Source organism: Sus scrofa, chromosome 11, assembly GCF_000003025.6.
Source record: "Sus scrofa isolate TJ Tabasco breed Duroc chromosome 11, Sscrofa11.1, whole genome shotgun sequence".
In the NCBI taxonomy this organism is placed as follows: Eukaryota; Metazoa; Chordata; class Mammalia; order Artiodactyla; family Suidae; genus Sus; species Sus scrofa.
The window spans coordinates 19,571,540-19,589,233 of NC_010453.5; the positions used below are offsets into that span (position 1 = coordinate 19,571,540).

A 17,694-nucleotide genomic window follows, 5' to 3' on the forward strand; every position below is an offset into this window, starting at 1 on the left:
AACAGACATTTCTCCAAAGAAGACAAAAAAAAAAAAAAAAAAAAAAAAAAAAAAAAAAAAAAAAAAAAAAAAAAAAAAAAAAAAAAAAAAAAAAAAAAAAAAAAAAAATAGGCAGAAGATCTAAACAGACATTTCTCAAAGAAGACAGAGAGCCAACAGGAAGATGAAAATATGCTCAACACTGCTAATTATCTGAGAAATGAAAATCAAAACTACAATGAGGTACCACCTCATACCAGTCAGAATGGCCATCATTTAAGAGTCTACAAATAAATGCTGGAGAGGGTGTGGAGAAAAGGGAGCCCTCCTGCACTGTTGGTGGGAATGTAAACTGATGAAGCCACTGTATGGGGGTTCTTCCAAAAACTAAAAATGCAGTTACCACATGATCCAGCAATCCCACTTCTGGACATATATCTGGAAAAGATGAAAACTCTAATTTGAACCCTAATGTGTACAGCAGCACCATTTATAATAGCCAGGACAAGAAAGCAACCTAAATGTCCAAAGATAGATGAATGGATAAAGAACACATGGTATATGTGTACACACACACACACACACACACACACACACGCGCGTGAATATTACTCAACCATAAAAGATAATGCCATCTGCAGCAGTATGGATAGAGTGAAGTACGTCACAGACAAATATCACAATGATACCACTTACATGTAGAATCTAAAAAAAAATGATACAAATGAACTTATTTACAAAGCAGAAACAGACTCAGGGACATAGAAAGCACACTTATAGTTACCAAAGGGAAAAGGCGAGGGAGGGATAAATTAGGAGTTTGGGATTAACAGATACACACAACTACATACAAAAGAGATAAACAACAAAGACCTACTATATAGCACAGGGAACTATATTCAATATCTTGGAATAACCTATAAGATAATCTGAAAAAGAATTATATTATATATATATACACACATAAACACACACACACATATATATATATACACATACATATACATACATATACATATATATGAATCACTTTGTTATATACCTGGAACTGAGACAACACTGTAAATCAACTATATTTCAATTAAAAAAAATTACTAAGACCCCAAAGAGTTTTTGTTTTTTGTAGGGTTTTATCTAGTGATATTATGAATTAAAACTGAGAAATTTTAAGAATTCTTTTATTAATTAATTTACAAATAACAACCCGTAACAAAACTTATATTAACATAATTTTATAAAAATAGCTATTTTTCTTAAAAAAAGGGAGAAGAGTGGCACTGTTTTGCATTTTGTAGATTTCTTTCAGGTCTAGCTTAACGGAAGAGAGCTAGATTCTCTGCTCTCTGCTTTTGTGTTCCGTCTGTTACAGTATCATACAATACACAGCCTCAGGAAAACTCCTCTGTACACTCGGGAAAGAATGAGAATGAAAAAGGCAAATGATGTCATCTTAAGACAAAATAGCTTTATTCCTGAAAGCCCCTGAAAGGGTCTCAAGCACTCCCAGGGATGCACTCTGAGAACCACTGCCCTAGTCTGATCACATTTTACACATAAGGAAGCTGGATCTCACAGGGATTGAGAGAAAAATCAAAAATGGCTGTTAATGATGGGATGCAGATCCTGGACCGTTTATCTCACTTCCCTTAGTTTGGGTTCTCAAGTGGAAATCTGGGAAATACACCCTAATGGCTTGTCCTGTTTGCAGGGACTGTCACAAGGTAATACCCAAACATTTTTATTTTAAATAAAACAAGAGGAAAATCAACACACGTGGTAAATTCTGGAATGGCAATGCTGTGTTAGTATTTGAACTGAAACACCTAGCTCTACTGAACTCTCCTCCATGCACGCTGGTAATACAAACAGCAGGGTTAACATCAAAGAGAAATACGGAAAGCAGAATCACCACAGTATCACCGTTTATCACATTTTTTTTGAGTCTGAAATACAAGTCATGACACAATCCCTGAAAATTGTTCACAAGTACTGGCTGAAAGGGTGCTGGGTCTATTAAGAGATTGCAACTCAACAGATACTCATATGGGGCTTTTTAAATAAAATGAAGTTATTCTTAAATGTAGATGTTTTTCATTCCCTAGCAGGACCTTATTTTGCCTTTTATGAGAAAAAAAAAAAATTAAGGAATCTTCTTGTTCACCTCTAGGTGATTGCCTTTGTATCCTACCAGATGATCCAAATCTTCTTTAAATGGATCGTAGCCTTGTTCCTTTAAACAACGTAGTCCCCAGAAAAGCTGGTCCAGGGGAGGAAAATCTTCCCAAGGAACCCACTCCCAACCTGGAAAAGATAAAGCAATTTCTTGGCTGAGAGGAAACAAAGGATATTTTATTTAGCAAATTAACCTATACTAAGGAAAATTAATTAAATTTAAAAATTATTTGCTGCTAATAAAATAAAGTAGGAGTTCCCTAGTGGCATATCAGGTCAAGGATCTGGCAAAGTCATTGCTGAGGCATGGGTTTGATCCCTGGCCAGGGAACTTCCGCATGCCACAGGTGGGCAAGGCCGAAATAATAAAAATAAAGTGCAATAGTGATGCTAAGCATTAGCCCGGCTAGACAAACATAATTTGGTTTTGAGTAAAGATCTTTTTTTTGGGTGGGGCATGCCCCCAGTATGCCTAAGTTCCCTGGCCAGGGATAAACCCAAGCCACAGCAGCAACTGGATCCTTTAACCACTAGGCCATGAGGGAACTCCTAGAATGAAGATCTTAAGAAGAGAATGGTGGGGAGTTCCCTTCATGGCTCAGTGGCTAATGAATGCGACTAGGAACCATGAGGTTGCGGGTTCGATCCCTGGCCTTGCTCAGTGGGTTAAGGATCCGGTGTCGCCATGAGCTGTGGTGTAGGTTGCAGATGCGGCTCAGATCTGGCGTTACTGTGGCTGTGGTGTAGGCTGGCGGCTACAACTCCGATTACAGCCCTAGCATGGGAACCTCCATATGCCACAGGAGTGGCCCAAGAAATACCAAAAAGCCAAAAAAAAGAGAGAGAATGCGGGCATTTAAAACATGCTGTTATCTGAACACTAGGCCAAGTTTACAACAGCTACACTGTGTTAAAATCCAGATTTAATACTATTCAATCTTCATTTAAGTATGTGGCTAGACAAAACTCACAAAACTTTATACACTAAAGGTTAAACTACATTAATATAAACAAATTCCCTCACCTACAAAATAAGGTAGATAAAATTTCCAAGCTATCTCCGTTTCTTAAAAAAGTAATGGAACCTGTGTGGAGAATAAAATATATTCTCTGTGCTGTGCCATGTTTTAGACAGAAAGATAAATAGGGAAGGAGCTGATTTTTAAAAATCCAACAAAATATTGAAGACTTAACAATGTCTACTAATTGAAAAATACATGAAGTCCTATAAAAATATTCCAGGGGATAATATTTTCTTTGATGATTTAAATGTAAATAACATGGAAGCACAGATGCTCAAGACAGGAGAATGTACAAATATCATGATATTAAGACTACATAAATATGGGAAGTTCTCATTGTGGCTCAGCAGTAACGAACCCAACTAGTATTCATGAGGATGCGGGTTCGATCCCTGGCTATGCTCAGTGGGTTAAGGATCCAGCATGGCTGTGAGCTGTGGTGTAGGTCGCAGACGCGGCTCAGATCTGGCGTTGCTGTGGCTCTAGCGTAGGCCAGCGGCTACAGCTCCGATTCGACCCTTAGCCTGGGAACCTCCATATGCCATGGGTGCAGCCCTAAAAAAAGCAAAAAAAAAAAAAAAAAGAGAGAGTATGTACAAATGACTGTTAGAACTCCATGTTCCAAATAAGTTTCTTCATGATTACAGGTATATACTTATGTGTAAGTACTGGCTCTTCCAGTAAGTATTTCTGTGCCTGTAAAATACAGGTACGTAATTTCACTCCGGGAAGGCAAAGGACAGAGAATCCACAAAATTGGAGCAAGTTTCAGAAGGGCTGATCGGCTCCTGTGATCACACAGTAACAGAGGGAGAGAGACGGACAGATGTACAGAAGAGAAAGAGACTCTAACAATATGTTGCAAGATGCTGGATTAACAGCCTCAAGAGAGCTATAATAAAGTTTATCCTGTCTCCTAGAAAATGAGGCATCTGGATAATCCTAATTATAATCAGACAGAGGAAAGATGCAGTAACTAGTAAACTGAAGCCGGCTGTCCGGATCCAGGACCTGATGAACGTGGGGCAGAGACTGCAAGCCTATACTATAAATAAAATGAAGACTCCCCCCCCCAAGCCACTGCCTTTAGCCAGCCTGCAGCTGGCTTATCAGCTCCCCCAGGGAGCCCATACAATACCGCCTCCCACTTCCTAAGGCATTAATAATTTTAGTTGTTATCGTAGGCCAAATGAAGCCCTTTGGATACTTTTTTGGGTGGTTTTTTTTGGTGGGATATGGTGAAATAAGAAATACACATTTGGGAGTTCCCATTGTGGCTCAGCGGAAACAAATCTACTAGCATCCACGAGGACTCGAGTTCAATCCCTGGCCTCGCTCAGTGGGTTAAGGATCTGGCCTTGCCGTGAGCTGTGGTGTAGGTCACAGACTCGGCTTGGATCTGGCGTTGCTATGGCTGAGGTGTAGGCCAGCAGCTACAGTTCCAATTCGACCCCTGGCCTGGAAACCTCCACGTGCTGCAGGGGTGGCCCTAAAAAGATTAAAAAGAAAAAAAGAGAAAGAAAGAAATACATATTTGGTCTTCATCCCTGTTTCTGGCAGAGTTCCTAAATCTTTGAAATTTCCTGAGTGATAGGGATCAGAGGAGAGCTTTTTGTTTTCCCTAAGAAGCCCCTTTCAACTGTACCTGAGTTCATGCTAACGAGATGGCGGTGACTGGGGACCTTTAGATGGCTCCAGGGTGGGGATTGGTGACCAGAAAGACTGAGGGGAAGAGACGGGCTGGGGACTGAGTTCATCACCAACATGCAATGATACAATTGATCACAGTAATAATAATCCCATCACCTAGGAAGCTACATGAAAATACTACACAGCTGAGACCAGAGAGCGGTCAGAGCTGGTGAACATACTAGGTGCTGGAGGGTGGTCGACCTGGAGAGGCCCGGAGGCGCACACCCCCTTCCCCGCACACCTCTTCCATCCGGCCCTTCCTGTGTGGTATCCTTTGTAACGAACCAGCAACGTAAGTGAAGCGTTTTTCTGAATTCTGTGCACCAACGAGCCAACTACTGAACTGGAGCTGTGGGACCCTTCGCTTGATAGTCAGGCAGGCAAATGCACAGGGGCTTGGCCTTGGGACTGGCCTACACAATGGGGACCGTCCTGTGGGCGCAGCTCTTTGACTTTGCAGATCTGAAACTAAGTCAGATAGTGTGACTTATATATTCAGTAAGTCCGTCTGCTATTTTACTCTTGAGCTCCCTTCCTCACAGAGTTTTACGGAATTTGAAGAGAGACGATACATGCTAAGCCCTTCGAACAATGTTTAGCGTAAATAATAAACACCAGGTATTGCCATTAAAACTCTGCGAGCACTCAATTCAACAGACGCTAACAGATAACTGGTTTGTTAGGCTGATCATTCTCTACAAAAGGAAGTTATTACTGCTTCTGCACAGGTAGGAAAACTCAGGAGGGCACACCAGATGTTTTGCTTAAAAGTTACAGTTTGAAGAAAAACTAAACACTAAAACTAACATTTACTGAGTACTTGCTCTGTTCACTAGGCCCTTGATATGTACTAACTCATTCGATCCTAATATCAGCCCACTGAGGTAGTGACTGTTACCACAGATGAGAAAAGAGGCCCAGAAACGTAAACACCTTGGCAGAGGCTTCAAAGCTCTTGGGAGAGGAAGGAGGAGGCAAACCAACTCACGTGACTCCACAGCCACTTCTCCCTCCTGCTCTATCCTTACGTCTCCAGATTTAAGAAGTCACAGTCTGGAGTTCCCGTCGTGGCGCAGTGGTTAACGAATCCGACTAGAACCATGAGGTTGCGGGTTCGGTCCCTGCCCTTGCTCAGTGGGTTAACGATCCGGCGTTGCGTGAGCTGTGGTGTAGGTTGCAGACGCGGCTAGATCCCGCGTTGCTGTGGCTCTGGCGTAGGCCGGTGGCTACAGCTCCGATTCAACCCCTAGCCTGGGAACCTCCATATGCCTCGGAAGCGGCCAAGAAATAACAACAACACAACAACAAAAAAAGAAGTCACAGTCTAATTAAACTCTCATTCTCCTCCTGGGCAACATACTGTAACCTTCCTTCAGAGCATATGCTCGCAAAGAAAATTCATTATTATATATCCTTCTCTTACTTTCGTTTTTTTCAGGCTCCACATTCTTTGGCTCTGAATCATGAGTGGTGTCCACCTCTCCTTTCATCAATACGGTGACATAATGGTAGTTCTCTCCCTCAATGAAAGAATTCACAACCGAGGCAAAGCGAACATTTTTCAGGTGAAGAGCTGCTTCTTCCAGGGTTCCCTTTGAGCGCATTCTTCCCAGCTTTCACTGGAAAACAGAAACACACCATTGCATGCATTTCTATGTGGGTAAAAACAATTTTTTTTAATCATGAAATTTTGGGCTAGAAATTTCCAGTGTAAAGGAAAAAGAGCTTGGAAATAATTTAATATCCTTCACACTGATAAAAGTCAACGTCAGACCACGCTTAACACCAGAGTGTTCACAGTCACTCTTGTGCCCATTAATGGGTTAAAATAATGAACTATTGTACCTCAGGGTATGCTCAGCCTTAATCATAAGAAATTGAGTATGAAGCTTCTATTACTAATAATAAATACATTATTCTCCTAGAAAGTTATATTTTGTATTCAGCAGATCTTTGACCTCATCAGGACAGATTTCCTTAGCTTCTTTTTATTTTTTTATTTTTTTTATTTATTTATTTTTTTGTCTTTTTGCTATTTCTTGGGCCACTCCGCGGCATATGGAGGTTCCCAGGCTAGGGGTCTAATCGGAGCTGTAGCCACTGGCCTACGCCAGAGCCACAGCAACGCGGGATCCGAGCCGCATCTGCAACCTACACCACAGCTCACAGCAACACCGGATCGTTAACCCACTGAGCAAGGGCAGGGATCGAACCTGCAACCTCATGGTTCCTAGTCGGATTCGTTAACCACGGCGCCATGACGGGAACTCCTCCTTAGCTTCTTTTTAATATGAAAGTTAAAGTAGTTTCATGTTAGAAACGCTGTATTTGTGGGCCTCTTCAGAGCACTGCCCTGCGAAGCTGAAGGGAGGCGTTTAGGATAGCCTTCCCTGAACTGGCAGCATGACCCTGAGCGACTTACCCCGTGTTCACCCATCTGCAAAATATGAAAAATGTACAAAATTATAACTCCAGTTTGTTTCACCTCTAACGTTACACAGTTTTGAGTAAAATTAATATTCTATCAATAACAAACTATATTCTTTTTATTCTTATTATGGCTGCACCTGCATTTGGAATTTCCCAGGCTGGGGGTCAAAGTGGAGCTGCAGCTGCAGGCCTACGCCACAGCCACAGCAGCACCGGATCCAGGCCACATCTGCCACCTGCACCGGAGCTTGCAGCAACACCAGATCCTTAACTCACTGAGCCAGGCCAGAGATTGAACCTACATCCTCAGAGAGACAGCATGGGTTCTTAACCCACTGAGCCACAATGGGAATCCTAAGAAACTATATTCTTTAAGTCACAACACTGGAAACAAGAAAGGAATGAGCAATTTAACAGAACAATCCTTTACTGCTGAAAAATTCCATTAGGATACTACTAATTAAATGCTGCTTCAGAGTTCCCATTGTGGCTCAGCCGTAATGAACCCGACTAGTATCCGTGAGGATGCAGGTTCAATCCCTGGCCCCACTAAGTGGGTTAAGAATCTGGCATTACCATGAGCTGTGGTACAAGGTGCAAACTCTTGCTCAGATCCTGCATTGCTATGGCTGTGGTGTAGGCCAGCAGCTGTAGATCTGATTGGACCCCTAGCCTGGTAACTTCCATATGCCTGGGGTACGGCCCTAAAAAAAAAAAAGAAAAAAAAAAAAGTGGGAAATAAAGTTTGGGGGTTTATTTTTTAAAAAACACTGCCCCACTTTTATAAAAATTCAAAATTTACATTTATAAATGTTTCTCATTTATAAAAACTCAGAAGTAATATAAATACTATTCTGTATTTTTTCATGTGACAATCACTAGTTTATCTCTACAATAAATGATTCAATTAGCAAAAAAAAAAAAAAAAAAAAAAAAAAAAGACTACTCTGGCTTTTCTTAGCAAACCCTTGAGTTCAAATGGCATCTTTTGGCTGTTTAAAATTTAGAGGTGCCTATTGTTCTCAGGCTCTTTTCCAGCTGCCAGCCTCCACCACAGCCACGGCAACACCAGATCAGAGTCGAGTTTGTGACTCACACCACATCTCATGGCAATGCCGGATCCTTACTTAGCCCACTGAATGAAGCCAAGGATCCAACCTGCATCCTCCTGGATGCTAGTCAGATTCATTTCCACGAGCCATGAGGGGAACTCCTGATACCCAGATATTGATAAAAACCTGTATATAAATGAAAACATTTCATTGTACCCTTTTCACACATGAAACAAAGTTTAAAATGTATATTTCCCTTTAGAAATGGCTTCGAATGAAATTTTATATAATCAGGTAAAATATAAGCGTATTGAATGAAAACAAGTGTTACTAAAAGAAGTCATTAGTGAGAGTTCTTCTAGAAGTCACCTGATATGCACTTTAGTAAATTAAATTTCCATATATTTATGAAGCACTTCAGCACGTGTGATATTGAGTAAAAAAGAATATTGTTTATCTTTTCTACCTTGAATGTTTTTGTATCTCTAATTATCCAAACTACTTTCACTCTACCCAATTTGCATAAGAAAGATGGGGAGGAAGAAAAGTTGTGAGCTTGCAGCCTAGTGGGAAGGTTCCTTTTCCTCCTGGGGGGGGGGGGGGGGGCAACTCTGCCCCCAAACCACGTGACAGAATTAGTCCAAGAGACTAAGAGTGACCCTGGAGGAGGTACTGGGGTGTTTCTGCCCAGTTCAAGACGGAGCTGGGCATCAGAGCGGAGGTGCCGGAGGGAAAGAGCTCTTGGGTAAGTCAAAATGTGTCCCTTGGTGTTTATGAAATGAATATGCATACAGACGCTGACGCTCATTCCCACTTTAGGAGTCTGGATGGCAGGCAACTGGCTAAAGCAACTCTGGATGGCTGAGCAGGGAAAAGGGGCAGCCGTGAAAGCATCATTCTCCATGTGCTTCCTTTGGGCCAAGCAGGTGCTGCTACAAAAGACGGCTGGGGACCGCAGCAGAAAGAAAACATAGCATGGAGTGCTAAAAGTAAGAGCTGGTGGCCAGTGCCACCAAGTCAGTCACCCATGTCAGAGAACTGTGCAGTGGAGAAACACTTGTAGGACTTGCCACCAACCAACCAACACACCGTAATAAAGAGAGCACATGTGCGAACCCTGCAGCCAGAGGGCGCGTCCGATCACAGCAGCACTTCTCAGGTAAGAGCTCTGCCTCCGCCCCTCCTTCCTCAACACAAGGGAGAAGGAAGCCAGAGAAAGAAGGAGAAAGTGGAGAAAATGACCCACACCTCCTTTGCCCCACGACAAAGGAAAAAGAAATGCTTGAAAGAGGATCCTAATAACCAAAATGTCATTTATTTTCATAATCAAGTGAAAGTGAGACTGGCTGGGACTGGGGACCCTTTACTGCACGCACTGTGTGCACCTGGACAAACACCTCCTCAAGCAAAAGAACAAAGAAAGTATAAGGGACTAAAAATAACAGCAGGCTGCTCAGTTGGGGCAAATATGACCAACAAGATACAAAAAGGCCAAAACCCAACTGCCACTTCCAAGGTGCTGGAGCAAAAGCAGGTAACACCCTGCACACAGCACCACCAAGGGGGTGGGCAGACCACCTAAGCCCACCCCCCCCCAGCCCAACCCACTGGTCTGCCCCTACACTCACCCCATTTAAGGGACCAGTCACCGCAGCCCCTTAGGGAGTGAACAAGGGTACCTGTTATTGGTTCTGCTCTCTCCTGCTACAGCAAGTTTCAATAAAGCCTTGCCTGAATTCCTTGTCTGATCTCTTATCAATTTCTATTGATTAAGAATCCAAGAACCTGGAGTTCCCGTCATGGCTCAGTGGTTAACGAATCCGCCTAGGAACCAAGAGGTTGCAGGTTCCATCCCTGACCTTCCTCAGTAGGTTAAGGATCCGGCGTTGCCGTGAGCTGTGGTGTAGGTCGCAGACTCGGCTCAGATCCTGAGTTGCTGTTGCTGTGGCTGTGGTGTAGGCCTTCGACTACAGCTCCAATTAGACCCCTAGCCTGGGAACCTCCATATGCCATGGGTGCGGCCCTAGGAAAGGCAAAAAGACAAAAAAAAGAATCCAAGAACTGGAGTTCCAGTCGTGGCACATCGGAAATGAATCTGACTAGGAACCACGAGGTTGTGGGTTCGATCCCTGGTCTTGCTTAGTGGGTTAAGGATCTGGCATTGCTGTGAGCTGTGGTGTAGGTTGCAGACATAGCTCAGGTCTAGCGTGGCTGTGGCTATGGCATGGCCCAGCAGCTCAATTAGACTCCTAGCTTGGAACCTCCACATGCCACAAGTATGGCTCTAAAAAGCAAAAAAAAAAAAAAAAAAAAAAAAAAAATCCAAGAACCCAGGTCAGTAACAAAAGGAAAACAACAGAATTTGCAGAAAATGTCATACAGCAGCAGAGAAGGGAGAAACAAACTATGTCTGAAGACAACAGAAGGAGAAAATAAAGCCATTTTTCCTTTCTGTTTGTTTTCCATTGATTTAGTCCACTCAGTTTACCAACTATACAAAGATACATGAAAGTATGCACACATGTGAAGAGCTTAGCATAATATCTAGCACTTAGGGAAAAAGTTTACTAAGGTTCAATTTTGGCCATTATCATTTGATTTGAGTCAAGACTCCAATAATTTTGTGTTATTGTGAGGAAAGCTATCTCTAGCTATTGCTCTAGTAATCATACATTCTACGTAGTGCTTAGTTTGTGATCTAAGTTTGGTTAATGATCGCCCAACAACTGACAAAGTAAATATGGTGTGCTTGCCTGGGCAATTTTATTTTTAATATAGAAATTTTATTATCTATTAAGTGATAGCTTATCTTAATTATCTAAAAATGACAAACCTACCAATTAATTAGATGACAAATTCTAAAAACCATTTAAAAAATTCCATGTGCTAGAAATTCCATATTCCATAAAGATCAAAGTCTGATTAAAAGGCACTAGGATCAAGTATTGAGTTCTACTTAACACTTTATAAGAAATGGGTGGATTAGAATAGTCAGAATGTGAGAAAGTCTTCAAATGACCCATATTCAACAAGTCATGGGAAAAAACGGGGAGGGCAGGTACTGTTAGATTAAGAAACTTTAAAAATGTATCAGTCACATGCAACATGTGCCCTTCCTTTGATTTTTTTCTTTTTTTTTGTCTTGCTTTTCTTTTTTAGGGCAGCACCCACGGCATATGGAAGTTCCCAGGCTAGGGGTCCAATCAGAGCTACAGCTGCTGGCCTACACCACAGCCACAGCAACTCGGGATCCAAGCTGTGTTGCAACCTACACCACAGCTTACAGCAACACTGGATCCTTAACCCACTGAGCCAGGCCAGGGATTGAACCTGCGTCCTCATGGATACTAGTCGGATTCCTTCCGCTGAGCCACAACGGGAACTCCCAGTAGTCCTTTGAAATCGTGTAGAAAACAAGGGATATGTGTGCGTCTGTTTGCGGGGAGGGAGGCGCAGTAATGATGAAACAAGAACAAGCTGAGCAAAGGGTACATGAGGATTCACTGTTTTCTCTACTGTTATGTATGTTTGAAACTTTCTCTGGGTCCTAACACTTTAGATACTATTTATCTGCTGTGAACTTTCTTATTCTCACTTTGAGATAGGCTCTAACCTGAGACCCTTTACCAGAGTGCTTGCACCTGGACAAACATCTCCTCCAGAAGAGAATACAAAGAAACTAGAAAAATAACTTCGGGCAACTGCCGGTGGGGCAATAATAAACTGTAGAATTGTGTTCCCTCACGTTCACCTCATTTAAGGAAAACAGCCCATCCCAACCCCACCTCAGGGGAACGAGCAAGGGTACCTATTTCTTGTCCTCGCTCCCTTCTGCTGCAGCACCAGCCTCAGCAAAGCCTTGCCTGAAATCCTTACCCGGCCCCTTAACAATTTCTATTGATTAAAAAGTCCGGGTGTGGGGAAGACACCCCCTTGTGTATAAATGATTTTCCTTGTCGATCTGATACATCACCAAACCACAGAAAGCCAAAGAAGAGGAAGAGCTTAAGGAGTACTTCGTCCAACCCCCCCATTTTAAAGAGGGAGAAACCCAGGCCCAGTTTCCCTAGCCCATTCCCTTGGTTGCAACGCAACTAAACCCATGGGAGCAAGAAACAGGAAATACTATGTGTGCGTTTAGATCACCAGCAAACCACGCAAACATCTTTTTAACAGACTTGGACTGATCGAGGCTTACATACAGCCACTTTACGCCTGCCAAGCGCGAGCACTAACAAAACCACAACCCACCAACCCACCCCCGGCCGCTTCAGGTCCGGCGAGGAGCTGAGAGGACCGCTCAGGGCGTGAGAAAAAAAGATTCCTCTCGTCTCACCAGGGCAGCGCCCCCTCCCAGCCCAACGGGAGAAAAGAGGGGCTCGTGAGAAAAGACGCCCCGTGGGCGCGCGCACGCGCACGCACGGAGCGAGGCCGTCCTTCCCGTGCACGTCCCGCTTTCCCGGCTGAGCCGGGCAGCTCCTTACCCGAACTCCAAGTGGCCCCCGGGAAGTTGGAAACTGCCGGCTCCAAACGACCCTTTCCTCTTCCCCAGGAGGACGCAGCGAGGATGCCTGCAGCTGGTCACCACTACTCCTATCCCGACTCCCGGCCGCCGCACCCGCGGCTCTGCGCCGGACGTCATGTCGCGAGAGGAGCCTGCGCCGGCGACGGGAAGTGACGTTAGCCACGCCCCCCCGGGCCGCCGCCAATCTCCCAGAGCAGGTGCGGGTCTGCAAATCAAAACCCGAGCCCCGGCCTCTGCCTGCTTGCCTTTGTGGGTGATGGCTGTACCTCACCTAGGGGTTTCACCTTGGGACGATCGTTCACAGCCTTCAGTGTGTTGTGCACTACTGAGATACTCCATGATATTTTCACAAATAAAAATTGACAGCGTATGAAAAAGATATCATGACCAGGTGGGTTATTCCCAGAAATACAAGATGGTTTATATTTGAAAACTCAATCAGTGTAACTACTATACTATAAGAGGGAAAAAGGAAACTTTTTTTTTTTTTTTCATCTTTACTAGAGCCGCTCCCCCCTATCATGTGGAGGTTCCCAGGCCAGGGGATTAATCAGAGCTGTAGCCGCCGGCCTATGCCAAAGCCATAGCAACCCAGTATCCGAGCCCATCTGTGATCTACACCATAGCTCATGGCAACACCAGATCCTTCACCCACTGAGCAAAGCCACGGATCAAACCCGCAACCTCGTGGTTCCCAGTCGGATTTGTTAACCACTGAGCCACCATGGGAACTCTGGAAAAAGGAAACTCTTAATAGATGCAGAAATTTTTTATGAAGTTCAGTACTCATTCACAATTTAAAAAATAAGCAAACTAGAAATAAAAAGGAATTTTGATAAGCTTATATCAGTATCTACAAAGACCCACTCCTATCATATTCAGTGATTGTAAGGGCTGAATCACGCCTCCCTCAAATTCACTTCTTGAAATCCTAACCCCCAAGATCTCAGACTGTAACTATTTGTAGACAGTCTTTAAAGAGGTAATTAAGTTACCTCTTCATTAGATCATTAGGATTAATCCTAATCCAATATCACTGGTGTCCTTAAAGAAGTGGAGATTAAGACACAAACACAGACCCTGGGGGAAGACCATGTAAAAACACAGAGAGCCATCAAGTGGAGTCAGGTCTCAGGAAAACCCAACCCCACTGACAGCTTGATCTTTGACCTCTAAACTCTAGAGTTTGAGAAAATACACTTTGTTGTTTAAACCACCTAATCTGTGGCACTATTATAGCGGCCCCCGCAGACTAGTAAAGCAGTGAATGACTGATACTTGAGGGAAACAAGGATAGTCATTCTCAGCACTTTTAGCCATCATATCGTTAGCGGTTCTAGTTAGTGTAACCAATAAAATCAAGAAAAATCAGGAGTTCCCATTGTGGCTCAGAGGGTTAGGAATCCAATATAGTGTCCACGAAGATGTAGGTTCCATCCCTGGCCTTGCTCAGTGGGATAAGGATCCAGTGTTGCCACAAGCTGCAGGCGGGCTGGCATCTGCAGCTCCAATTTAACCCTTAGCCCAGGAGCTTCTATATGCTGCAGGTCATAAAAAGAAAAAAATGAAAAAGAAAAATCACTGAAAAAATAGTTAAATTGGAAGGGAAAAAGTAGCTGTCTTTATTTGTAAACAACCCTAAGACATCCACAAAAAAGCTACCAAGACAAATAAATGAGTTTGAGCAGTTCATAGGATTCCAGAACAATATACAAAGTCAATTATATTTCTATATACTAGCAATGAACAATCAGAAACTGAATTTTTATATTACCATGAAAAACAAAATATGTAATACTAAAGGGTTAATTTAGTAAAAGATGTTCAAGACTGTACATTGAAAAATACAAATCCTTACTGAGGGAAATTAAAGAAGATTTAAATGAAAGGGGAGAAATACTACCACCTCTTGATGGGATTAGTGCATTTATAAGAGACCAGTGAGCTTGATCTCTCTCTCCCCACCATGTGAGGACAGAGCCAGAAGTGGCAGTCTGCAAACCAGAAAGAGAGCTCTCACCAGGAACTGAAGCAATAGGCACCTTGATCTTGGACTTCTCTGCCTCCAGAACTCTGAGAAATAACTGTCTATTGTTTAAGCCACTCAATCTACAGTATTTTATAGCAGCCTGAGTTAGCAAAGATAAACTATTTAAGAAAATGAAAAGACAAACTACACAGGCTTGGGAGAAAATATTTGCAAAGCATATTTCAGATAAAGGTCCTGGATCTAAAATGTATAAAGGCTCCTCAAAACTCAATAATAAAGCAAATGAGTTAATAAATAGGCAAAAGAACTGAAATGATATTTCTCCAAAAACAGATATGGGTGGCAAATAAGCACATGAAAAGATGTTTGCATCATTAAAAACTGTGGAGTTCCTGTTGGTTCAGTGGGTTAAAGATCCAGTGTTGTCACTGCAGTGGCTTAGGTCACTGCTGTGGCGCAGGTTCAATGCCTGGCCAGGGAATATCCATGTGCCACAGGTGCGGCCAAAAATAAATAAATTAAAAAACTTGGAGTTCCCGTCGTGGCGCAGTGGTTAACGAATCCGACTAGGAACCATGAGGTTGCAGGTTCGGTCCCTGCCCTTGCTCAGTGGGTTAACGATCCAGCGTTGCCGTGAGCTGTGGTGTAGGTTGCAGACGCAGCTCGGATCCCGCGTTGCTGTGGCTCTGGCGTAGGCCGGTGGCTACAGCTCCGATTCAACCCCTAGCCTGGGCACCTCCATATGCCGCGGGAGCGGCCCAAGAAATAGCAACAACAACAACAACAAAAAAAGACAAAAGACAAAAAAAAAAAAAAAAAAAAAACTTAAGCTGCACTGCAAGTACTGTAGTACAATGAACAATATTAAAAAAATATATCACAATGAACAATATTAAAAAAACAACAACCCTGGTATTACCAAGTACTGGTGAGGATACAGACTAGTTTGAACTCTTGTACATTGTTGGTAGTAATGTGAAATGGTATAAACATCTTTGAAAGCAATTTATAGTTTCATATAATTTTTTTTGTTTTGTCTTTTTGTCTTTTTAGGGCTGCGCCTGTGGCATATGAAGGTTCCCAGGCTGGCGGTCTAATCAGAGCTACAGATGCTGGCCTACACCACAGCCACAGCAATGTGGGATCTGGGCAGCATCTGCCACCTACACCACAGCTCATGGCAACGCCGGATCCTTGACCCACTGAGCGAGGCCAGGGATCAAACCTGCAACCTCATGGTTGCTAGCCGGATTCGTTTCCGCCTGCCACAACCTTGCATATAGGTCTTTGAATGAACATAAGTTTTCATTTCTCTGGGGTAAATACCTAAGAATGGAATTGCTGAGCTATGTGATAAGCATCTGCTTAACATTATTTGAAACTGGAGTTCCCATGGCGGTGCAGCAGAATGACTCGGAATGTCCATCGACAGAGGAGTGGATCAAGAAGATGTGGTACATATACACAATGGAATACTACTCAGCCATTAAAAGGAATGAAATACCAGCATTTTTACCAACATGGATGGACCTAGAAATTATCACGCTAAGTGAAGTCAGCCATACAATGAGACGCCACCATCCAATGCTTTCACTGACATGTGGAATCTGAAAAAAGGACAGACTGAACTTCTTTGCAGAACAGATGCTGACTCACAGACATTGAAAAACGTATGGTCTCTGGAGGAGACAGTTTGGGGGGTGGGGGGATGTGCTTGGGCTGTGGGATGGAAATCCTGTGAAATTGGATTGTTATGATCATTATACAACTACAGATGTGATAAATTCATTTGAGTAATAAAAAAAAGAAAAAAAAGTCACATAGCTGGTAGATGGTTAAGTTTTTACTCTGACCTTTAGGCATTTAACAATCATTAGCATTTGAGGAAGCTTAGCTATCTTTGCATAGCATCAGAGAATCATCACTGTGCTTCCACTAAGGCATGCCCTCTGTGGCAACCCAGCATGCCTAGGTTTGCACCTTTGTTCTCTTTGCTAATGCATATTCTGCTAACGACTGCTCATAAACCACTTGGGGCCATGAGGTTTCTCTTTCTCTTATTCTCAAGAGGACATACATGCTGTGCAAACGGCGAGCCAATCCACATCTGCACAGGTCCTGCATGCCTAGACCAACGCATTAAGCCCTCATTCAGCTGACCCTATGAATAACTTATGCCTTTAGGTCTTTGTGCTTAAGCTTAAGTCATTTACCAGCACTGTGACTGTTTTTCAAGCAGGAAGATGGGGTAAAGTAAAGCCGGACGAGATGGAGTTTTCAGCCAAGGGGCTAAGAAAATACTGTAGAAACATGTCTCGTGACAAAGATGCAGTTCAGCGGTGGTGGATGTAAAATGTCATTAAGCTCAAGTGCTTTATTAACAGTATCAAAATTGTCATCCTGGAGCTCGCTCATGGCTCAGGGGATTAAGGATCTGGCGTTGTCATTGCTGTGGCTGTGGCTTTGGTTGTGGCTGTGGCTTTGCTTATGGTTGTGGCAGAGGTTTGATCTCTGGTCCAGAAACTTTCACATGTCTCAGATGCAGCCAAAAAAAAAAAAAAAAAAAGTTATCATCCTTATGGATGGTGTCTCTGTGGGTGATGATGTCTTCTCAAAAACTAGCCTTAGGCTGGAGCTAGGGTGAGGCAGCTTCCTCCTCTTGCTGGGGGCAGGGGAGTGTGTGGTTACAAGAGTTCTGTTAAGGAGAATAGGCTACTCCTAAAACATAGAAAGTTGGGGGCTGAAAGGAGTAGGATCCTCTGATACTCAGAAGAAGTCACATTTAGTAGCCAGTTTAAAGTTTTCCTTTTGTACACTGTAATTCCATTTTAC

At 43.0% G+C, this 17,694-nt stretch overlaps 1 protein-coding gene across 1 annotated transcript; it reads right to left on the minus strand.

Moving 5' to 3' along the window:
• NUDT15 (nudix hydrolase 15) lies at nucleotides 1,424–13,026 on the minus strand. Its single transcript, XM_013978735.2, is given in 4 exon segments — nucleotides 1,424–2,280; nucleotides 6,289–6,447; nucleotides 6,450–6,484; nucleotides 12,832–13,026. Coding segments are annotated over 4 exon segments (513 nt in total). The 5' UTR covers nucleotides 12,990–13,026; the 3' UTR covers nucleotides 1,424–2,119.